Raw genomic sequence first — 24603 nt, forward strand, 5'->3', positions numbered from 1 at the left:
ACAGGTTTTCCCACCCTGTTCTTTATCTTGGTGCACCATACATAATGTTGTTTTAAACACTCAATTATTTTTTTCCTGATATCGGTTGATATCAGTGTAACATTGAAACTCTGTAGCACCTGAGAGTACTGTATGATATTGGATGAAGTTTACTGTCATCCTTTGGTGTTATAGGGAGGGGTCGGGGATCAGGTGTCGCTCACTGCCTACATTACCGCTGCACTGCTGGAGCTGGATGGCAACACTACTGTGAGTTATGACCTTTCTCTCTTTCCATAGCCATGTCTTTTTATATCATATTGATAAACAAGAAGACCACATTTGGTGCTTTTATCAAAAAATGTACAGCCCTAGGGGATATTTCTGCTTAGCCGTCTCACTATTTCATAGATAGAAATACATATCCATCATTGCATTCGGAAAGTATTAGACCCCTTGACCTAATCCACATTTTTTTACGTTACAGCAGGGCTGCACAACCCTCTTCCTGGAGGTTTTCAGTCCAACCCTAATTTAACACACCTGATTCTACTAATTAGCTGCTCAACAAGACCTTAACTAGCTGAATCAGATATGCTAAATTAGGGTTGGACTGAACCCACAGGACCGTAGAACTCCAGAAAGAGGGTTGGATTGCCCTGCGTCTCAGCCTTATTCTTAAATGGATTAAATTAAATGTTTTTGTCATCAATCTACACACAATACCCCAAAATGACGACAAAGCTGAAGCTGGTTTCTAGAAATGTTTGCTAATTTATTAAAAATAGAAACAGAAATAACGTATTTACATAAGTATTCAGACCCTTTGCTATGAGACTCGAAATTGAGTTCAGGTCATCCCGTTTCCGTTGATCATCCTTGAGCTGTTTCTACAACTTGATTGGAGTGCACCTGTGGTAAATTTAATTGATTGGACATGATTTGGAAAGACAAGATTCTCTGGTCTGATAAAACTGAACTCTTTGGCTTGAATGCCAAGCGTCACGTCTGGAGAGAGCCAGGCACTGTGTGGACATGTTTAACTACTCTTGTGGGGACATCTGGGGACATGTTGGTCCCCACAAGGTCAAATGCTATTTTTAGGGTTAGGTGCTAAAGTTAGAAGCTAGGGTTAGGTTTTTGGGTTAAGGGTAAGGTTAGGGAAAATAGGGTTTTGAATGGGACTGAATTGTGTGTCCCCACAAGGTTAGCTATACAATACTGTGTTTAAATACATACAGTACCAGTCAAGTTTGGACACACCTACTCATTCCATGGTTTTTCTTTATTTTTACTATTGTAGAATAATAGTGAAGATATCAAAACTATGAAATAACGGAATGGAATCATGAGTCTGTAATACCAACATGTTTCAAGCAGACCACCATAGTCCCTGTGACCAAGTACACGAAGGCAACCTGCTTAAATGACTACAGACCCGTAGCATTCACATCTGTAGCCATGAAGTGCTTTGAAAGGCTGGTATTGGCTCACATCAACACCATTATCCCAAAAACCCTAGACCCACTCCAATTTGCATACCACCCAAACAGATCCACAGATGATGGAATCTCTATTGCACTCCACACTGCCCTTTCACACCTGGACAAAAGGAACACCTATGTGAGAATGCTTTTTGACTACAGCTCAGCGTTCAACACCATAGCACCCTCAAAGCTCATCAAATCAAAACAAATCAAATTTTATTTGTCACATACACATGGTTAGCAGATGTTAATGCGAGTGTAGCGAAATGCTTGTGCTTCTAGTTCCGACAATGCAGTAATAACCAACAAGTAATCTAACTAACAATTCCAAAACTACTGTCTTGTACACAGTGTAAGGGGATAAAGAATATGTACATAAGGATATATGAATGAGTGATGGTACAGAGCAGCATAGGCAAGATACAGTAGATGGTATCGAGTACAGTATATACATATGAGATGAGTATGTAAATAAAGTGGCATAGTTAAAGTGGCTAGTGATACATGTATTACATAAGGATACAGTCGATGATATAGAGTACAGTATATACGTATGCATATGAGATGAATAATGTAGGGTAAGTAACATTATATAAGGTAGCATTGTTTAAAGTGGCTAGTGATATATTTACATTTCCCATCAATTCCCATTATTAAAGTGGCTGGAGTTGAGTCAGTGTCAGTGTGTTGGCAGCAGCCACTCAATGTTAGTGGTGGCTGTTTAACAGTCTGATGGCCTTGAGATAGAAGCTGTTTTTCAGTCTCTCGGTCCCAGCTTTGATGCACCTGTACTGACCTCGCCTTCTGGATGATAGCGGGGTGAACAGGCAGTGGCTCGGGTGGTTGATGTCCTTGATGATCTTTATGGCCTTCCTGTGACATCGGGTGGTGTAGGTGTCCTGGAGGGCAGGTAGTTTGCCCCCGGTGATGCGTTGTGCAGACCTCACCACCCTCTGGAGAGCCTTACGGTTGAGGGCGGAGCAGTTGCCGTACCAGGCGGTGATACAGCCCGCCAGGATGCTCTCGATTGTGCATCTGTAGAAGTTTGTGAGTGCTTTTGGTGACAAGCCGAATTTCTTCAGCCTCCTGAGGTTGAAGAGGCGCTGCTGCGCCTTCTTCACAATGCTGTCTGTGTGAGTGGACCAATTCAGTTTGTTTGTGATGTGTATGCCGAGGAACTTAAAACTTGCTACCCTCTCCACTACTGTTCCATCGATGTGGATAGGGGGGTGTTCCCTCTGCTGTTTCCTGAAGTCCACAATCATCTCCTTAGTTTTGTTGACGTTGAGTGTGAGGTTATTTTCCTGACACCACACTCCGAGGGCCCTCACCTCCTCCCTGTAGGCCGTCTCGTCGTTGTTGGTAATCAAGCCTACCACTGTTGTGTCGTCCGCAAACTTGATGATTGAGTTGGAGGCGTGCGTGGCCACGCAGTCGTGGGTGAACAGGGAGTACAGGAGAGGGCTCAGAACGCACCCTTGTGGGGCCCCAGTGTTGAGGATCAGCGGGGAGGAGATGTTGTTGCCTACCCTCACCACCTGGGGGCGGCCCGTCAGGAAGTCCAGTACCCAGTTGCACAGGGCGGGGTCGAGACCCAGGGTCTCGAGCTTGATGACGAGCTTGGAGGGTACTATGGTGTTGAATGCCGAGCTGTAGTCAATGAACAGCATTCTCACATAGGTATTCCTCTTGTCCAGATGGGTTAGGGCGGTGTGCAGTGTGGTTGAGATTGCATCATCTGTGGACCTATTTGGGCGGTAAGCAAATTGGAGTGGGTCTAGGGTGTCAGGTAGGGTGGAGGTGATATGGTCCTTGACTAGTCTCTCAAAGCACTTCATGATGACGGAAGTGAGTGCTACGGGGCGGTAGTCGTTTAGCTCAGTTACCTTAGCTTTCTTGGGAACAGGAACAATGGTGGCCCTCTTGAAGCATGTGGGAACAGCAGACTGGTATAGGGATTGATTGAATATGTCCGTAAACACACCGGCCAGCTGGTCTGCGCATGCTCTGAGGGCGCGGCTGGGGATGCCGTCTGGGCCTGCAGCCTTGCGAGGGTTAACACGTTTAAATGTCTTACTCACCTCGGCTGCAGTGAAGGAGAGACCGCATGTTTTTGTTGCAGGCCGTGTCAGTGGCACTGTATTGTCCTCAAAGCAGGCAAAAAAGTTAATTAGTCTGCCTGGGAGCAGGACATCCTGGTCCGTGACTGGGCTGGATTTCTTCCTGTAGTCCGTGATTGACTGTAGACCCTGCCACATGCCTCTTGTGTCTGAGCCGTTGAATTGAGATTCTACTTTGTCTCTGTACTGACGCTTAGCTTGTTTGATAGCCTTGCGGAGGGAATAGCTGCACTGTTTGTATTCGGTCATGTTACCAGACACCTTGCCCTGATTAAAAGCAGTGGTTCGCACTTTCAGTTTCACGCGAATGCTGCCATCAATCCACGGTTTCTGGTTAGGGAATGTTTTAATCGTTGCTATGGGAACGACATCTTCAACGCACGTTCTAATGAACTCACACACCGAATCAGCGTATTCGTCAATGTTGTTGTCTGACGCAATACGAAACATGTCCCAGTCCACGTGGTGGAAGCAGTCTTGGAGTGTGGAGTCAGCTTGGTCGCTAAGGATCCTGGGACTAAACACCTCCCTCTGCAAGTGGATCCTGGACTTCCTGACAGTCTGCCCCCAGGTGGTGAGGGTAGGTAGCAACACCTCTGCCACGCTGATCCGCAACACAGGAGCCCCTCAGGGGTGCGTGCTCAGTGTCCTCCTGTTGGAGGCGTGCGTGGCCACGCAGTCGTGGGTGAACAGGGAGTACAGGAGAGGGCTCAGAACGCACCCTTGTGGGGCCCCAGTGTTGAGGATCAGCGGGGAGGAGATGTTGTTGCCTACCCTCACCACCTGGGGGCGGCCCGTCAGGAAGTCCAGTACCCAGTTGCACAGGGCGGGGTACCTCCTGTACCTCCCCGTTCACCCACGACTGCGTGGCCAGGCACGACTCAAACACCAAGTTTGCATACGACACAACGGTGTCACCGAGAATGACGAGACAGCCTATAGGGAGGAGGTTAGAGACCTGGCCGGTTGGTGCCGGAATAATAACCTATCCCTTAACGTAACCAAGATTAAGGAGATGATTTGTGGACTATAGGAAAATTAGGACCGAGCACCATTCTCATCGACGGGACTGTAGTGGAGCAGGTTGAGAGCTTCAAGTTCCTTGGTGTCCACATCACCAACAAACTATAATGGTTCAAACACACCAAGACAGTCATGTAGAAGACACGACAAAGCCTATTCCCCCTCAGGAAACTGAAAATATTTGGCATGGGTCCTTACATCCTTACAAGGTTCTTCAGCTGCAACGTCGAGAGCAAAAAGGCTTCTCAACAGCTTTTACCCCCAAACCAGAAGACTCCTGAACAGGTAATCTAATAGCTACCTGGACTATTTGCATTGTGTGCAAATATTTTAGAAATCGATCCAAATCCATGTTATTTAATTATTGCACCAACGAGCGTCTGTGTTGCCAAGGGCTAAAATTTAAGTCATTCCTATTTCTGATGCAGATCGCGCTGCAAGTTCTGCCTCTCCCATCTCCTCATTGGTTTATAGAAGCAGGTACCCACTTGCCATCTCCTCATTGGTTATACACACGTGGGTGATTGAAATACTAAATGTTTTGCCTGTTGTCGTGGTAATACTATGGAAGTGTAGATGCCAATCACCATATAAGTTCAAAGATGAAAAAGCCTGGAAGGAGGAGAGAAGACGATTCGGTTGGCCGTTTTATGTGTGGATTAATTGTTGGACCTTGTGCATTTCAGGTAAAATAACAACTCAATGTTTATATCCCAGGACAAATTAGCTAGCAACAGCAAGCTAGCTAAATAGGACAAATTAGCAAGTGCAAGCTAACTAGCTAAATTGCCATACATGTTTAATGCTTTTCGACCTGTTCCCAAATGAATTTGGGAGTTTGTTTTGATATTTTAACCTGCGTGTCGGGATCGCGTTTGGTGTAGGGGGACAAAATGCATGTACGTACGATAATACCTTTTTTTTTTAAAGAAGAAAAAATAAATAAATGTTACCCCGTTTTCTCCCCAATTTCGTGGGATCCAATTGTTTTGTCTCATCGCTACAACTCCTGTACAGGCTCGGGAGAGACGAAGGTTGAAAGTCATGCGTCCTCCGATACACAACCCAACCAAGCCGCACTGCTTCTTAACACAGCGCCATCCAACCCGGAATCAGAGGAAACACCGTGCACCTGGCAACCTTGGTTAGCGTACACTGCGCCCGCACGCCACAGGAGTCGCTGGTGCACGATGAGACAAGGATTTCCCTACCGGCCAAACCCTCCCTAACCCGGACGACGCTAGGCCAATTGTGCGTCGCCCCAGATAATTCTTAAAATATATATATATATATATATATATATATATATATATATATATATATATATTATTTTTACTTAGAAATTGCACTGTTGGTTAGTAAGCATTTCACTGTTGTATTTGGCGCACGTGACAAATAATTTGATTTTATGTAATATATTTGAGATTCTTCAAAGTGGCCACCCTTCGCCTTGACTGCTTTGCACACTCTTGGCACTCTCTCAACCAATATTCAAGTGCAGTTGCAAAAACCATCAAGCGCTATGATGAAACTGTCTCTCATGAGGACCACCACAGGAAAGGCAGAACCAGAGTTACCTCTGCTGCAGATGATATGTTCATTAGAGTTACCAGCCTCAGAAATTGCAGCACAAATAAGGGCTTCAGAGTCATACAGACACATCTCAATATCACATTTTCAGAGGAGAATCAGGCATTCATGGTGGAATTGTTGCAGTGAAACCACAACTAAAGGACAACATTAAAAAGAGACTTGCTTGGGCCAAGAAACATGAGCAATGGACATATGACTGGTGGAAATCTGTCCATTGGTCTGATTCCAAATTTGAAATTCTTGGTTCCAACCGCTGTGTCTTTGTGAGATGTGGAGTAGGTGAACGGATGATCTCCGCATGTGTAGTTCCCACCGTGAAGCATGGAGGAGGTGTGGGGGTCCTCTGCTGGTGACACTGTCAGTGATTTATTTAGAATTCAAGGCACACTAAACCAGCATGGCTACCACAGCATTCTGCAGTGATACGCCATTCCATCTGGTTTGCGCTTAGTGGGACTATCATTTGTTTTTCAACAGGACAATGACCCAACACACCTCCAGGCTGTGTAAGTGCTATTTGACCAAGAAGGAGAGTGATGGAGTGCTGCATCAGATGACCTGGCCTCCAGAATCACATGACCTCAACCCAATTGAGATGTTTTGGGATGAGTTGGACTGCAGAGTGAAGGAAAAGCAGCCAACAAGTGCTCAGCATATGTAGGAACTCCTTCAAGACTGGTTGAGAAAATGCTAACATTGTGCAAAGCGGTCTTCAAGACGAAGGGCGGCTACTTTAAAGAAACTCAAATATATCTAGAAAATAGTAAAAAATAAAGGAAAAACCTTTGAATGAGTAGGTGTCCAAAGATTTGACTGGTACTGTGCATGCATGCACCTAATTTATTTGTATTGCTAACATTATTCAGTACTCATACCCATATTAAAGACCTGATAAAAGGTCTTGGTTGTATTAAATAGGGAACGCAGTGGAAAACCCATAGACATTTTGCAACTGAATTAGCATTTTTTTATTGGTCCAGGTATTCCCTCATAGTTTCAATCAGTGTTCCTCTGTCTGGTGCCTAATGAACACAACACTGTTGTATTTGTATGTGGGTGTGTCAGGACCCCATGGTGGAGAAGAGTCTGGTGTGTCTGAAGGCAGCAGTGTCTGACCAGCTGGACAACACCTACACCACAGCCCTGATGTCCTACACATTCGCCCTGGCACAAAACCAGGATATGAGGGCCAAGCTCATCACCCACCTGGACAAGATTGCTGATACCTCAGGTATGTGTCTTGTCTCTTTGTGAAAATGTCTTTGTCTTTACCTGTCTGTCTGACTGCCGTGAAACAGTCACTGTCGACAACTGACAACGAAAATTACCACAGGTGGCAATCGTCACTGGGAGAGAGCAGAGGCTTCTGGGCGGAAGACAGACTCTCTGGAGGTGGAAATGACATCCTACGTGCTGCTGGCGCTGCTCTCAGGCCCCTCCATGCCAGGCTTTGGGCTGGACTACTCCACCGCCATCGTCCGCTGGCTGGCCCAGCAGCAGAACCCCTACGGAGGTTTTGCTTCCACACAGGTACTTTTTTGGTCTGGTAGACATTCATTCACTAGCACCTCATCTGCGTGTCGCTCCTACTGTTAGTACATGGTTAAACATTGATCACACCAAATACTTATTTTATATGAAATGTAGCATATTGGACATTTTATTTAAGCCTTACTTCATAACACATTGTATGGATTTCCTTGAATTGTTGTGATTCATTTTATTCTCAATGTATTTCTTTGTTATATTGATTCTCTCCATCTTTACCCAAGCTACAGTCATCCAGATTTGTTTTTGCAACAGTATCTCCCTCTTCTTCCCCTGTCACCAGGACACAGTGGTAGCACTGCAGGCTCTGGCCAAGTACGGTGCTGCCACCTTCAGTCCAGAGGGCGCCAGTACAGTCAGTGTGAGCTCAGCCGGAGGCCTGAATATGGAGTTGACTGTGAATCAGAACAACAGGCTTCTCTATCAGGAGGAGCAGCTGAAGGAGGTCCCTGGGGACTACAACATCAAGGCACAGGGCAAAAGCTGTGTGTTTGTGCAGGTCAGGCTCCAGTCATTTGCCCTTTGCTGCCTCTACATGCAGTCCTGAGTGTCTGGTTTGTGTTCAGTAGGGCACACTGCACAAAAACTAACGTTTCAACCCTAGTGTCAGCATTAATGGAAATGCCTGTGTACTGTACATTGAAATGTGGATGTTGAATTCATGCATCTCAATGGTATTGTCTCTGTTTTCTTTTCAGATCGCCATGCACTACAATATTCCCCCTCCTCCTGATTTCTCTGCTTTTAACATCTCAGCAGAGACGCTGGGGAAATGCAACGGCACCAAGAAATCAATGATTGTGTCTGTGGATGTAAGGTACGGTGGTATTCCTTTTAACCTTGAAATAGCACCTGACTGATTCTGGTAGGACAAGTGAACAAAGTAACTGAACCACCAGTGTGTAGATGTCAATATCTTTAAAGCTGCTATATGTAACTTTTTGGGCAACCCAACCAAATTCACATAGAAATGTGAGTTATAGATCTGAAATTCTCATTGACAGCAAGTCTAAGAAGCGGTAGATCTGTTTTTATGTGCGCTATTTTTATGCTTCCCATTCTTACGTTTAGTTTTTACATCTTTTACTTTCAGTTTTGTACACCAGCTTCAAACAGAGCAGAAAATACAATATTTGTTTTTATTGAAGATATATTTCAGAGGTTTAGGTGGTACAATGATTCTCTACACCATAGAGCCCCTGAATGGAGGTGTCATAATACCCAGAAAACCTAGCGGTCAAGCAGGGAAATGGTTCAGGTTGTTTTTTTTTATCATTTATTTTAGAAACACTTAAACACATTTTTGGGGGATAAATACAGGCTAATATATATATATTGATAAGTCATCTTGTCCTAGAGAGATTTACACAGTTATCAAAATATCACGCCAGGTAGAAAATGATTGGAACATTTCCCTGTTTGACCTCTAGGTTTTATGGGTATTATGACTCATACTGTGGTACTCCTTGTGTTGTCACATAAACATAAATTAGGCAAACTAGTAGAATTGTAGCAACCAGGAAATGGTGCGATTTCTGCAACTTTTTAAGGTAATACAGTATGTTACCTTCATCTGACCCGGTTTGACTGACAGGTACAACGGTCGGCGAGAGGAGACCAACATGGTGATCATCAATGTCAAGCTTCTCTCCGGCTTCATCCTGGACAAGTCCTCCCTCAGGCCTGTGAGTCAATAAGAGAGCCTTAGTTGAGGGGAACGCATATACAGTTTAATCAGGGCCAGGAGTTTTACCAGGTTGGTGAACACTCCTGGCCCTAAGTATAATCCCCTCCAGGATTAGTTATTGTATATTAATGATAATGGCGTCTGTTCTAATTGTAAGTATTGTAAATGCCAGTGGTTGTCCTTTGGACTAATCAGCTCTACTGTCTATGACAATGTTAACCTGTGTTCGGTTCTTCCAGTTGAAAAATGACCCCACTGTCAAACGAGTTGACCTGGAGCAAGGACATGTCATCATCTACCTAGATGGGGTAGGAACATGAATAATGAATGTTGCGTCTAAACAGGCTGCTGTCTTTATCGGTCACATTAACCTGGTTGGATGTGGTCTCATTTGCATCCACACACTGGATTTAACTTGAACAGTAACATCAAAGTAAGACCGTAGTGGATAATTTATACAGGAACACTATATGAATCAATAACATTGAACTGCAGTGTCAAATGTATTATTTCCTTTTCTCCCAGCTTATTCAGAAGGAAACTAAGACGTACAGCCTGGCCATAAAGGAGGTTGTGCCTGTGAGGAATCTGAAACCAGCTGTGGTGAAAGTGTATGACTACTACCAGACAAGTAAGAATTCCATTTAACACCGACAGTAAAAACGTGTTCTCATGCACCGAAAACATTGTTCCCCATAGTCTATATTAGTCCTTTGAAACAGCGCACCATGAATTGAAAATAACAACATATACAGTAGTTGTTTGGATGTTGCTTTTTTTGTTGTCTATTAATGGAGACTACACATTTCTATTAACCAGTTTCCAAACCACCCATTTCTCTCTGAAATATTTGATATTTGGTGACACTGGCATACCTGTCTGGGTTACATACATATCTCTTATTCCCTAAAGAAGGAAACAAGACCGTGAGGTGGGCCCATTGGTTCACCCCTGAAGTGGGAGTTTAATGATGTTGACTGACAGAAAGGGAAGTCAAGTTAGCATTAGAAAGAAACTGACCTCTGCGTTATCTGTTCTGTTCTCAGGTGATGAAGCTGTGAGTGAATACAGCTCCCCATGTGCAGAGTAAGTACAAAACCATTCTATAACCAAACCTACTCGTCTCATACTTCTCTTTGTGAAATTAGCCTAAATGTAGATATTAATGTGTATGTTCACTGTTTGTTTTATAGAGTAAAATCCTAGGACAAGCAGGGAATGCTCTATTGATGTTTGACATTTTCACAGGTGATGAAATCAATGAAGTGTGAAAGACAGAAAGCCAATCACAAGCTGACTGGACCATGGCTCAACCAATTGCTTTCCTATCAAGGAAGTCATGTTTTTAGGTAGAGCTCATAAAACCTCTACAGTTCATGGTACCACATTGACCAACTTGTGATCCGTTTTTAACATAAGTGAATTTTTAAAATGTGTTTAATAGATGGGCATTAGAATGTACTTTTAATTCTGTTTTTTTTTTTGTAACTTTGATTTGTGCTAACACGTTGTAACCCTAAAACGATTGTGAGATCGTTGTTTCTACTGCGACGATGAGAATGAAATGTTTTAATAAAACCATGGCCATGTTGCTATGATTTCAAACCAGACTCACAGTAACATTTCTGTTTTAATAGATCTGACAATATCCAGAAAATCCATACATGAAAGTGCCGTATAAAACAGTGTACCGTCAACATAATATAGTCTGAAGATGGTGTTCTACACAGTGTTGACAGTTGTATGACCCTGTGAGTGTTCTTTTAAGTATACTGAAGTGTATTCTGACCATTCTTTTGAAATGACAAAAACAAGTAAATTGCTTTTTATACAATACTGGTTGAATGAGTAAATTACATTTTCATACAGGCATTTTTTCTTTTATATATAACACTATGATATACCTCTGCCCAATGCTGAATATTTGGTTGCACCCATTTCGGTGTGGGGAAAAAATAAACAGGTAAATATATTAAGGTCTTTTCTCACTAGTCTCTTTTCCTCTACTGGACAGTTTACAGTACTACTGTATCTCAGGCAGGTTAACCATAAATAGAAAAAGAGAACTACATTTCACAAGGCTTCTCAAAAAACCTAAACACTCAGGTTTACATGTTCAAAATCACAGCATAGTCTTCTTTAAAAAGATATTCAGATGGTGATTTATAAATGTTGTGATCGTGTCGCCTGTCTGAGTCCCTTTACAATGATTATGTCAAGCTACCAGATCATTTGACGTTCTATTAAAGCTGAAATGCACCCTGAGTCTGAAAACAAGCCCATATACCATGTGCACTTGTGTAGATCTGTGTACGCAATAGTATATGGCGACAATTCCACATTGCGTATCAGAGAGCGATATGTAGCTACCACCTCTTTACCAATCATCTCAGATCAACACAAGAGCGTAGGATGTAGTGGGGGATGGAACTTGGAATTCAGGGGATGTTACTGTTCACATGTACTTGTGTATTGCTGCATCAAAACAGCAGTCAGACTCCCCTCTCTCTTCCCCATGCAAGTCTGTTGAATTCTGATACTGTTAACAAAGATTGTAAACCAGCACGATCAACAGTTACAGACTAGGAGTATTACGACACATCAAGGCACAGAATGATTAGCATTATTATAATGACATGTACTGTTGTCTCATTTTATGTAGTCCCTAGAGCTCCTGGTGTTGTAGGCTGGCAGTGATGGAATGGCTGCTTACGCAAGGGGTCAAGTTATCAGGACTTGGCAAACAGACTGTGTGTCTTTAGGAGTAGTATAAGACGGACACAGTGGAATCTAGTTCAGTAAAGTAAGATCACAGAGATGGATCAAGATCTAGTTTCATCTGTGGAACTTAAATTAAGTATGGACTCCTGAGTTGGTGTGTTGTGTCATGGTCTTACTGATTTAAATTCGGTTTATTCTCCATTTTCAATAGAATTTCTTTTAAGCATTTCTTAAATGATTACATCTTTCGCTCACTGATAAACTTAAGTAGATTTGGGCAAATGCCTTTGTATTCCATAAAAACGACCATCTGTATGAAACCATTGTTATGTCATTTGGCAATATTCCACGTGTGTAAAAAAAAAAAAAAAAAACTATCAGACATTTACTGATACACAAAATAGGTCTCACGCAAGAGACTAACTAAAACAAGATCTCCATTTGGCAATATAGAAAGGCTTTTGAGCAGAAAGTCTGACAGTTATGTCGTTTGGTTATATACAGTGTGTGTGTCTCTTCCAGGGCTCCCTTTTTTAATGAGTGGGCAGAAGCAAGTAGAAAAACCAGCGGAGAAAAAATTTATATTGTAAAGTGAGAGATGTGAGATTTAAAAATAGATATAATGAACTTAACAAAATAAAAAGGCAATTTCCCAATATTGGGAGAGGCGCTAGAAGGAAAGGCCTGAATCTCTTGAAGTGTTCCTGCCGAAACAGTCTCCTTATGTCAATGTACGCAAGTCTCCAGTATTAGTTCATGAACTGTGTGTAGCCCTCGGCTCCGGTTACTATAACGTCCATCCATATCCTCATGGCCTCCGGGGCAGGGGCCACCATGTAGTAGAGTCTGTCATGAGTCTTCACACAGAAGGTCAACGAGGGATTGGGGCTCTGGGATTGGAGGAGAGAGAAAGGTCAAAGGTCAGTAATATGGAGCTGAAGTATAATTTAATGACTCCGATTTAGCACTCGATGTTAAGGGGTGTGAAAGTGCAGAAGCTACCCATATCCTTTTGGGGGATCATTGGAGGCTAGATCGAATGCAGAATGTGGGTGGAGAGTTTTTTTTCTACGCGCTACCCTCGGATATTGTCTCTGATTCAACTAAAATAATCAATATCATGCTCTGTCCCTATATATTTTTCCTAAATTAATTGGTCATGATGGTTAGTACAATGGGTGTGCTACAATAATCAAATATAAACGACAACCCCAAAAAAACCACAGGCAAGGGTTAGTTGCTACACATTTGCCCATATAGATTATTTTCAACTGATTGTCTTGTTGCCGGACAGTGGGGCTTCTCCTAGGCCGAGTCACACGTCTGTCTTTTGAACAAGTAAAAAGAAAAGTGAGCCCTACGCTGCGCTACCACGTGTTTATCCACAACACACAGTTAATCAGGGCGTGGCTGGCACACACACCTCTCTCCGAAACTGAGGAGGCAGGAGCTCAGAAAAGTGCTGAAGGAGACAGAGTCAAAACAGGATATAAGAAATACAGCAGGACAGTACACACACACACACACACACACACACACAAAACATGACATTCTCCACACAAACTATAAGACGCATGTGCCCATCGCACATATTTTACAGTTGCACACATGCACGTCTTAGGAGTTCATAAGCTATATACAGTGTATGAAATACAACGCTGATACACGCAAACACACACCTAGATAATCCACCCTTATTTAGTCTGTTTCAATTGTATTAATTGAAGGGACAGATTCAAACACAACCAATTCCACAGAGGAGCAGACAAGTGAATTATCACTAAGAAGGCTTGCTTTGGCAAACAACTCCAATGCAGGCACTTCAGACAAATATGAAACTAAGGGGGGAAAGGGAAAATGTGAGGATCCAGAGATGCACTGTTCTGTAATGGCTGTGTAATCATGCATGATTACGCCCCTGGTGGGTATTCAACTGAAAGTTGCAGATAGCAATGAAATATGTAGAGCTGACACAAATCCTTATTCTACATGACAGACAATCCTATCTATTCTACATGACACATTTCTATCTGAACATTCTGTGTAAACAAACAACCAAACCAACCAACAAACACACACACTGGGGTAAGGGGGGCAGAACAAGCAATGGGTGGGTCTGTGAGCTCACAGACAAAAAGTGATACATACATTGGCCAAATTGAGGTTGAAAAATCCTTTCTGTGAAGCCAGCCAGTCAAAGCAAAAGAGTGAGAAGAGAAATGAAAGCGTAGAAGAAGCAAAACGTGTATAAAACAAAAGATTGTCAAGATAAATATTTAATCAGTGCAGTGAAAGCGTAAAATGAAAAAGTGATTCAAATAGGATTTCATTGTGTTCTGCCTAAAGATTGTTTTCCGATTGTTGGGTAGATAACACAGAAAGTACCTTCGTGGCGATACGCAAGTGATCGTAGTAGACCTCTTCAATGGCCTGGAAGTAGATGACTCCTTTCAGTTTGGTCTCGTGCTTGTCTGTAGAGGAGATAAACATCACATTACTTTTTTCGATTCCTACAGTACAGTTTCCTTGATGACAGAGGGAAAGAGGGTCATGGAATATATGTAGATACGGACAATCCTTTTCATTGTTTATCACAATTCTATTCTTGAGCTCCTACAGTATTTCCTAAGCCAGTGTCATAAAAGGAATATACTGTATCATCATGTCCATTTGAAGAATATTTCAGCCAAAAAAGCTCCTAGAAATATATGTATGTTTCAAGTAATGTTTTTGTAGAGAACACGGCTTCCTTTTTGTTTTAAATAGGTTGCAGTGTCTGACTACTATTGTATTTTAGACTTGGGGCTCTATTCAATCCTCCTCACAGAAATTCAGCTTTACAGCGTGATTGGAATTTAAAGGCAATACCCAAAGGCCATCAAACCATCACGGTCACCTAATAATCCCCAGTTTACAATTGGCTCATTCATCCCCCTACTCTCCCCTGTAACTATTCCCCAGGTCGTTGCTGCAAATGAGAATGTGTTCTCAATCAACTTACCTGGTAAAATAACGGATAAATAAATAAAATAGTGGAGACTGCATTCACAGTAAACGCTGCATGTTGACTCAATCGGAAATTACTTTTAATCTATATTGCGGAATCTGTAACGCTTGAACAGAGCCCCTGATTTCTACATTCTTACACCCTTATGGTACAATATTGCAGATTATTTCATCAACCATTGCAAAAACACAAGAGGGGGGAGGGACCGGGGGTAACTTTATGCCCCTTTTTACCTTCAGGCATAAACTGATCCCTGCTACATAAAAATAATAATAAAAGCATAATTTTCTAGGAAAGTAGTTGCAATTTATATAAAGTAATTATTTCATAATTAGCAGTTTTATCATTCAAATCGCCAAGCATTTGCATATTACTGTATCTAAAGCCTGCTACCAAACTGCTAACCACAAATCTGCATTACCCTTGTGTATCCTAATGTTCATCTCCACTGACTTAATTTACACCACCTTTCACAAATACGGTCTACATTAAGGTCAAGGGGTATGAATATGCCATGTACTGTATCTCCCATTGGCTCGATCAGAGCAATAAGAGCACACAAATATGTCTGTATATAAACATGGATATAAATGGCAGCATTTTCCTTACCAACGTAATAGGAGAAGGTCCTTTTGAGGCGGTCGAAGACAAACCAGCGTTTCTTCCACGACTTGATTTTGCCGCCCATCTTGACCAGGTAACCCTTGCACATCTTCTCTGTGAGGATCACGTGGTGAGAGGTCTCCACGTTGTGGCCGGATGACTCGATGTGGGAGCGCAGGTCAAATTCCTCCTTGCGGATGGGCAGGTAACGAGTCATAGGACGGGCCTGAGGAAAGAAGGAAACAGACGTGTAACCAGTCATTCTGTACGACTAACAGAGGGTCAGAGAGACAGACCTCAAACTGCATATTCTTTTTGATTGGATTTTGTAGGTTGTTGTTGTCGGGCCTGAGTCTCACCTGGGAGAAGTTCTTGCTTCTCATCTTCACCTCCTTGTCCACCAGTTGCTGCCTGTGCACCGTCTCCTCCTGCAGCCTCTTCTCAGCCTCCTCGCGCCGCCTCCTCTCCTCCTCCAGCATCTGCCTACGGGCATGGCTCTCACGCTCCTGGAGAGAAGGACGGAGGTGGAGCGAAGATCATGAACATAAAGCCCTTTTTACATCAGCAGTTGTCACAAAGTGCATCACAGATACCCAGCCTAAAACCCCAAAGAGAAAGCAATGCAGAGGCAGAAGAGTGGCTAGGAAAAACTCCCTAGAAGGCAGGGACCTGGGAAGAAACCAGGCTCGGAGGTGTGGCCAGTCCTCTTCTGGCTGTAAACACTGAAGTAAGACGTTAGTATGGGATCTGATAGGAAGCTAGACATGGTGTGTGAGGTGGTGTCTTACTCTGGATTCTATGAGCCTGGCCTTCTCTAGGTGGGCTTCTTTCAGCATCTTCTCCATCTCCTCGATCTTCAGCGCGTCCATCCCACTGGCACTGCAAACCGGACAGTCAGAGTTACATCTCAACTACCAATGACATCCATCATTCAATATATTTATGGGTAACAGTTTATTAATACTTTTAAGTCCTAAAACTGTGGCCCGTCATGGAAAACCACGCCCAAAATGGCTAAAGATCGGCAAGCTTCTTACATAGGAACGAAGAGGATTACGTAAGTAAGTAAGTCCTAAAAACACCTGTCATCATTGGTCATAAAAACAGTAACTTACTATGTGGACACTAACTAACACAAACAGTTATTAACTATCCCAGACAGTTATAAAATGGGTCATGACATGTCTATAACTGTTTAGAGGTCCAATACACTGGAAATGTCCCGTACAGCCAGGTGGTACCTAGCGGACAGCGAGTGCAAGGTTGTGTTCATTAAGGCATGTGAAGGTCAACATTCTAAAACGCTTTGCAACAGAAGACAAATTACTGTTTCTCATTGGACATGTCCAGATAGTAGCCTTCCATCTTCGGACAGTTTTTTTCTCTCAATTTCCTGCCCACTGAACACAACCCTAATGAGTGCTTGGGCCTGATAAATACATGCAATCTTTGATTACCTGTTTAAAGTGGAGAAACAGCTGTGCTTTCACCAGATCCAAAAGGGGATGGTCACATCTGCCTAATCTGTGTGACCACACACACACCCTACCTTTCAGACCAACTGGCTCAAGGAAACCCCTCTATCTGTGCAGAGTGTCTTTCACTAGTCTTAAAAGACTATATTTCACTAGTCTTAAAAGACTATATTTAACTAGTCTTTTGACTATATTTAACTAGTCTTTTGACTATATTTAACTAGTCTTTTGACTATTTTTAACTAGTCTTTTGACGATATTTAACTAGTCTTTTGACGATATTTAACTAGTCTTTTGACTATATTTAACTAGTCTTTTGACTATATTTAACTAGTCTTTTGACTATATTTAACTAGTCTTTTGACTATATTTAACTAGTCTTTTGACTATATTTCAGCAGTCACTCATGTGTTTATGGAAGAGCGTTTCCCTGTTGACATTTGTGTAGGCCTCATTATGGCCGGTGATAACTCATGCACGACAACAAACCAACAAACTTGACGAGTTCTGTACGGACTGGGAGTGCTTTTCACTGTCACAAAGATGACCTGTTCACATTTGAATTCTAAGTTGTAGAATGTTTGAACTGGATTTAGAGAAATATAGATTTTTCACACTGTCGTGCCGACTGAAACCCAGCTGTGCTGGCTCGGATACTTTACACACCGTCCTTTTCGGCATTGTTCCAGCACACCATCTCAGGACAGACAACCTGGTTAGGTTCCAGCACACCATCTCAGGACAGACAACCTGGTTAGGTTCCAGCACACCATCTCAGGACAGACAACCTGGTTTGGTTCCAGCACACCATCTCAGGACAGACAACCTGGTTTGGTTCCAGCACACCATCTCAGGACAGACAACCTGGTTTGGTTCCAGCACACCATCTCAGGACAGACAACCTGGTTTGGTTCCAGCACACCATCTCAGGACAGACAACCTCCAGCACACCATCTCAGGACAGACAACCTGGTTTGGTTCCAGCACACCATCTCAGGACAGACAACCTGGTTTGGTTCCAGCACACCATCTCAGGACAGACAACCTGGCTTGTTCCAGCACACCATCTCAGGACAGACAACCTGGTTAGGTTCCAGCACAACATCTCAGGACAGACAACCTGGTTTGGTTCCAGCACACCATCTCAGGACAGATAACCTGGTTTGGTTCCAGCACACCATCTCAGGACAGACAACCTCCAGCACACCATCTCAGGACAGACTACCTGGTTTGGTTCCAGCACACCATCTCAGGACAGACAACCTGGTTAGGTTCCAGCAGACCAGTTCAGGACAGACAACCTGGTTTGGTTCCAGCACACCATCTCAGGACAGACAACCTGGTTTGGTTCCAGCACACCATCTCAGGACAGACAACCTGGTTTGGTTCCAGCACACCATCTCAGGACAGACAACCTGGTTAGGTTCCAGCAGACCATCTCAGGACAGACAACCTGGTTTGGTTCCAGCAGACCAGTTCAGGACAGACAACCTGGTTAGGTTCTAGCAGACCAGTTCAGGACAGACAACCTGGTTAGGTTCCAGCAGACCAGTTCAGGACAGACAACCTGGTTTGGTTTCAGCAGACCAGTTCAGGACAGACAACCTGGTTTGGTTCCAGCAGACCAGTTCAGGACAGACAACCTGGTTAGGTTCTAGCAGACCAGTTCAGGACAGACAACCTGGTTAGGTTCCAGCAGACCAGTTTAGGACAGACAACCTGGTTTGGTTTCAGCAGACCATCTCAGGACAGACAACCTGGTTTGGTTCCAGCAGACCAGTTCAGGACAGACAACCTGGTTAGGTTCCAGCAGACCAGTTCAGGACAGACAACCTGGTTTGGTTCCAGCAGACCAGTTCAGGACAGACAACCTGGTTAGGTTCCAGCAGACCAGTTCAGGACAGACAACCTGGTTTGGTTCGGCTCAGTAGCGTACATTAAATATCCACCAGAATACTGACAACAGCTGAGCAGACACATAGGCTTATTTTGTCACTGTTAGACAGACAATAATGAATAATGAGCTGATACAAGACACCTGTGGTTACTTATCGGAGATTCCTTGGCATAAATTAGTCAGTATTTGTGTGGAATTTGTGTATCATGTAAGGCTGAGTGTTCCTCGCTCTGACCTGGACATGTCGGTGAAGTGTGTGTGTGTGTTCGAGGATATGCGTGTGGGGTGTGTGTCTGTACGTTTCTCTGACCTGGACATGTTGTCGGGGGAGCAGGCTGAGTTGTTGCCGGTGGAGACGCTGGTGTCCATGCTGTCAGAGCTCTCCAGACTCAGTGTGTCGTATGGCTGCTCGCCCGCCGGTGGCGGCTGGTGGTGCAGGATGGAGTGGTGCACCATGGGAGGGCCTTGGGCATGGGAAGGGGCATACTGGGTGTTGAGGTGGGTCTGAGAGCCGTGGAGCGCATCCCACTGGCACTGGGCCTCCACTGCAGCCCGCTGCTTCAGCTCAGCCAATCGACGCCGCTGCTCCTCGATCACCTGGTGGCCTGGGGGTGGAGGGAGAGGGAGGAAGTAGGAGGTCACAGCTGATCTGGGGGGTGGTTTCATCACGTCCAGGGATACCCCATTATGTCCCATGATGACAGTTCCAGGATGCATGGCAACACCCTCAGCATGCAGACACACATACTCACCCACTAACCAACTCAAACACACTCACATCCACTTGCCAAGAAAAAGGTCCTGATGATCAGCGTCACCCGGCTATGAAGAGAGAATACCTAAAGATTGCCTGTGAGTCCATGTAATGTAGATACCACAGGTCAGCGACAGATGAAACCATGCCCCACACATACATCAAACAAACATGTATAGTATGTGCTCGGTAGCCCAAGCACAATTCAACCGGAAACACGTTTCCTCATCACCAAAGCCTCCTAAGTACATTAGCAGCATAAATACTAATACAAAATTATCCAGTAACCCAAGGAAGTCACCTTCAAGTTCAAACCCATGCTCGCTATCCATCATATAGCTGACAGATACCTCTTTTAAAAACAGCCGCAAAGTTAAAGAGGAACAACGGTGGCCCGACAGATGAAGAGCACTGCTTCTACCAAATGCATGCATTGTTGATTCTCAGCAGGGGGATGGAGACAGACAAGAACATGGAGAAGAAGAAGGATGGAGAGTTTATATGAGACGAACATCAGACTTTTAGGAAATTAACATGAGACCAAACCCACTCCCAGGCTCAGAGGTCTGTCTGTCTATCTGTCGGTCTGTGGGATTGTCCATGGTGGAGCAGGGAGACTCAGGCGTGGAAGGCAAGGAGGACTCTGTGACATGGAGAGTGGAGGACAGTAATGGAGAGAGGGATGGTTGGATGGAGGGACGGAAGGACAGGGTGACAGACAGGAGGACAACATGGTGGTTAAATCCGAGCTACAGGAGGGAAGCGTGGGAGGGGTCGTAACCGTGGAAGCAGAGACTGGGTGAGGGGGAAGTGGGGTGATGAAGACAGGGACGGGGTGTGGTTTCTCTGAAGCACGACAGGAAATCTTGAAAATGACAGACAAAACTTGGAGAGGACCATCTTAAACACATTATAACTATATTTATTCCATGTTGATGTTTACTGCTGAAACTCTCACCTCAGACCAGAACATGAGACAGAGTAGCCTGGTGAAAACCCCCAAAAGGTGGTTACCTTTCTGCTGTAAGGCTAGCGCTCTCTTGGTCTCTATGTCCTGCATGGTGGCAGCCAAGTTACGTGGCAAACTGCCGGTACTGTTGGGAACCATCAGTGGGCTCTAGAAGGACACAAAAGGAGGAGAGTGATTGATTTATTAAATTAATTCAATTAAATTAACAATGAAAAACATATACAGCAACATATCAATGCAATGGAAGTACACAAGTGACAAGCCATCAAGGTTTACACCAAAATATTGATTTCCAATGTGGTCGTCATTGACTGGCAGGCAAGGCCAAGAGCCAATAAGATATCCAGTGAATGGGACAGTATATAAACCATCATATGCTATGCATTTAAACTCTCGGTCTTGTTAGGTCAAATATCAAATGGAATCTGATACTATCATGTAACACACAACACATAACAACATGCCGTTGTTTACCAGTATGTAACCATATGCTAGGTCAAATCGATCACCAGGTGACCTGAGCAAGATACATGCACTACATTCAGATTGATTGTGTATAAAGGGCATTATGTACTTTAGTCTTCCTCATAGAAACTTAACACAAACTATTATGATGAAGCTAGCTAGATTGCAAGTTTACAGCAAAGGGCTGCCTCAGAAGAGATCTGAACGAGCTACAAAATCCAGCCACAAACGTGACCTCCCTCCTACACCAGTACCTTCTATTTAGTATTTTCATGTGGTTGTAGGCTTGTGTAGGCTGCAATTTGGCTTTTAGTTGCAAATGTGTGCTATTCAAATTAACCTTACATAAACCTCACATTATAATAATAGTTGATTACTACATGATCCGCTGAGGAGCCTACTACTAGCCAACCAAAAGAGATGGAGCGGAGGTGACAAGGTTTACCTTGGAGGTTGTGTTGCGTCCCAGTGTGGCAGCTCCACACTGCAGATGGGATCCGGAGCCTGCTTTGGGTTGATGTACCGTCTGTCCAGCATCACTGTCCAGCTTGGAGCGGAACACCTGGGAGGAGTGAAGATGGACCAGGATCAGCTATCAAACACAGTAAACTAATTGTTCGAGGTTACCCCGCACATAGTAAAACATGTATTACATTAAATGGAATTAGGAATATAAACTGTGATGCTTACTCAAAACTAGTCTGGTGGGAGATGCTATGAGAAGTAGAGTAGGGTACAAATACAAAAAATGTTGGCTTTTTTGGAGTTTCAAAGGAATTTCAATTCAACCTACATACTGACATTGATTGATATCTTTGAAATGTTAAAGCAGCCTACTTTTGGTGAGTGTACTTTAAATCACTACAGCTACTACTGAGATATCAGACAGACAGAGACAGTGATTATTATGGCAGCACCAACAACATGTCACGACTTCCGCCAGAGTCGGCCCCTCTTCTTGTTAGGGCGGCGTTCGGCGGTTGACGTCACCGGCGTTCTAGCCATCGCCGATCCACTTTTCATTTTCCATTTGTTTTGTCTTTGTTTTCTACACACCTGGTTTCAATTCTCGGCAGCACCATAGATCGCGTTCTACAAACCAGAAGAGTTCCTCCAGCGTCTCCACCAGCACCACCAGTCTCACCATGACTCACCCTTCCTTCACCCGTGCCCAGTGGGATTCGGCTCTCCCTCCCGACGGAGTATGATGGAACGGCGGCGGGTTGTCAGGGGTTCTTGCTCAAGCTAGAGCTCTACCTGGCAACCGTCCACCCGGCTCCTTCGGGCCGTGAGAGCGTGGCCGCCCTCGTCTCCTACCTCTCAGGGAAAGCCCTGGAGTGGGCCAACGCCGTATGGGGGGGAAGAAGTGGTGTTGGACCACTTCGAGGATTTCACCCGCCTCTTCCGGGCAGTCTTTTACCACCTGCCTGAGGGTAGAGCAGCGGGTGAACGTCTAGTCCACCTGAGGCAGGAGACGAGGAGAGCACAGGTGTTTGCGTTGGATATCCAGACCCTGGCTGCCGGCGCGGGATGGAACGACAGGGCCCTGATCGATCACTACCGGTGCAGTCTGCGTGAGGACGTCCGTCGGGAGTTGGCCTGCAGGGACACAACTCTTACATTCGACCAGCTGGTGGACCTGTCCATCCGGCTGGATAACCTTCTGGCTACCCGCAGACGTCCAGATCAGGGTCTGTTGGTTCCATCCCCAAGCACCACCGCTCCGACACCCATGGAGCTGGGAGGTGCACTTAGGCGACCGGAGGAGGGGCCGCTCCATGCACTATCTGTGGCCGCAGAAGGCACACTGCCGGTCGGTGCTGGGGAGGTTCCTCTGGGAGTCGAGGCAGCAGGCAGGGCACTCTCGTGTCACCCCAGGTGAGTCGGCACCAGGCTCACCCAGAGCCCCCTGTTGCTCACATGGTTTTGTTTATTAATTTTCCTGAGTTTTCCCCGCATTCCCAGCATAAGGCGCTTGTAAATTCAGGCACAGCTGGGAATTTTATTGACAGATCTTTTGCCCATAGTTTATGGATCCACATTTTTCCTGTGGATATGCCCTTCCCTGTGCACGCCCTAGATAGTCGACCATTAGGGTCAGGGCTAATTAGGGAGGCCACCGCTCCCCTGAGCATGGTTACGCAGAAGGGTCACAAGGAGAGAATCAGTCTCTTCCTTATTGATTCTCCTGCGTTTCCCGTGGTGCTGGGCCTACCCTGGTTGGCCTGTCATGACCCCACTATTTCGTGCCAACAGAGGGCTCTCACGGGGTGGTCACGAAAGTGCTCGGGGAGGTGTTTAGTGATTTCCGACGGTGCTACTACAGTGGAAAGTCCAGACCAGGTCTCCACCGTGCGCAACCCCTCTGAATATGCCGATTTGGCTCTCGCCTTCTGTAAAAAGAAGGCTACTCTAGTTTAGTGCAAGAGGGGGTAGTGTGCAGACCTCACTACCCTCTGGATAGCCTTACGGTTGCGCACTATTTCTCCGGTGCGTCTGCACAGCCCAGTGCGTCCTGTGCCTGCGCCCCGCATCTGCAGGGCGAAAATAACCATCCAGCCAGGACGGGTTGTGCAGGCTCTACGCTCAAGACCTCCAGTGCGCCTCCACGGCCTAGTGTATCCGGTGCCTCTGCCTAGGACAGGGCCTCCTGTATGTCTCTCCAGTCTGGTGAGCCCTGTGGCAGCTCAACGTACCAGGATGCCCATACGTCTCCTCCCTCCAGTGATGATCCATGGCACGAAGCCTCCAGTGATGATCCATGGCAAGAAGCCTCCAGTGATGATGCAAGGCACGATTCCTCCAGTGATGATCCATGGCGCGACTTCCTCCAGTCCGGAGCCTCCAGAGATGGCCTCCAGTCTGTGGCCCGCAACGCGGGTGCCCAGTCCGGGACCCGCAACGAGGGTGCCCAGTCTGGGGCCCGCAGCGAGGGTGCTCAGTCCAGGGCCCGCAGCGAGGGTACCCAGTCCGGGGCCAGCAGCGAGGGTGCCCAGTCCGGGGCCCGCAGCGAGGGTGCCGAGTCCGGGGCCAGCAACGAGGGTGCCCATTCCGGGGCCTGCTACGAGGGTGCCCAGTCCGGGGCCCGCAACGAGGGACCCCAGTCCGGGGTCGGCGATGACGGTCCCCGCACCAGAGGTGCCACCAAAGTGGGGTGAGCCAGTGGTGGAGCGGGGTATGCGTCCTGCACCAAAGCCGCCACCGTGGATAGATGCCCACCCAGACCCTCCCCTATAGGTTTAGGTTTTGCGGCCGGAGTCCGCACCTTTGGGGG

General features: G+C 45.2%; 2 protein-coding genes across 27 annotated transcripts in view; one reads left to right on the forward strand and one right to left on the reverse strand.

Annotated features, from left to right (window-relative positions):
* The window catches only part of LOC110507160 (alpha-2-macroglobulin), a 31780-nt gene extending 20733 nt beyond the window's left edge, over positions 1–11047 (forward strand). For 3 of the 4 annotated variants that reach the window (XM_036965761.1, XM_036965763.1, XM_036965764.1), the window contains 10 exons: positions 175–249; positions 7268–7433; positions 7536–7732; positions 8034–8249; positions 8449–8567; positions 9345–9435; positions 9677–9745; positions 9963–10068; positions 10484–10523; positions 10686–11047. In XM_036965761.1, the coding sequence (XP_036821656.1) occupies positions 175–249; positions 7268–7433; positions 7536–7732; positions 8034–8249; positions 8449–8567; positions 9345–9435; positions 9677–9745; positions 9963–10068; positions 10484–10523; positions 10686–10689 (1083 nt within the window). In that variant the 3' untranslated portion in view covers positions 10690–11047. Of the gene's footprint in view, positions 1–174; positions 250–7267; positions 7434–7535; positions 7733–8033; positions 8250–8448; positions 8568–9344; positions 9436–9676; positions 9746–9962; positions 10069–10483; positions 10528–10685 lie in introns of all 4 variants that reach the window. The other variant, XM_036965762.1, reaches the window with a different exon arrangement.
* Positions 11048–11054: 7 nt separating this feature from the next.
* Positions 11055–24603, reverse strand: part of LOC110507155 (pleckstrin homology-like domain family B member 1) — a 110442-nt gene continuing 96893 nt past the window's right edge. For 16 of the 23 annotated variants that reach the window (XM_036965742.1, XM_036965746.1, XM_036965745.1 and 13 more), the window contains 11 exons: positions 21775–21891; positions 20909–21011; positions 20445–20537; positions 19451–19745; positions 16557–16647; positions 16128–16274; positions 15775–15994; positions 14544–14629; positions 14307–14336; positions 13582–13620; positions 11055–13048 (listed from right to left, as the gene is read on the reverse strand). In XM_036965742.1, coding sequence (XP_036821637.1) covers positions 12908–13048; positions 13582–13620; positions 14307–14336; positions 14544–14629; positions 15775–15994; positions 16128–16274; positions 16557–16647; positions 19451–19745; positions 20445–20537; positions 20909–21011; positions 21775–21891 — 1362 coding nt within the window. In that variant the 3' untranslated portion in view covers positions 11055–12907. The remainder of the gene's footprint in view (positions 13049–13581; positions 13621–14306; positions 14337–14543; positions 14630–15774; positions 15995–16127; positions 16275–16556; positions 16648–19450; positions 19746–20444; positions 20538–20908; positions 21012–21774; positions 21892–24603) is intronic. The other 7 variants (XM_036965750.1, XM_021587027.2, XM_036965753.1 and 4 more) reach the window with 5 other exon arrangements.

The sequence above is a fragment of the Oncorhynchus mykiss genome, chromosome 27 (genome assembly GCF_013265735.2).
Source record: "Oncorhynchus mykiss isolate Arlee chromosome 27, USDA_OmykA_1.1, whole genome shotgun sequence".
Classification (NCBI taxonomy): domain Eukaryota; kingdom Metazoa; phylum Chordata; class Actinopteri; order Salmoniformes; family Salmonidae; genus Oncorhynchus; species Oncorhynchus mykiss.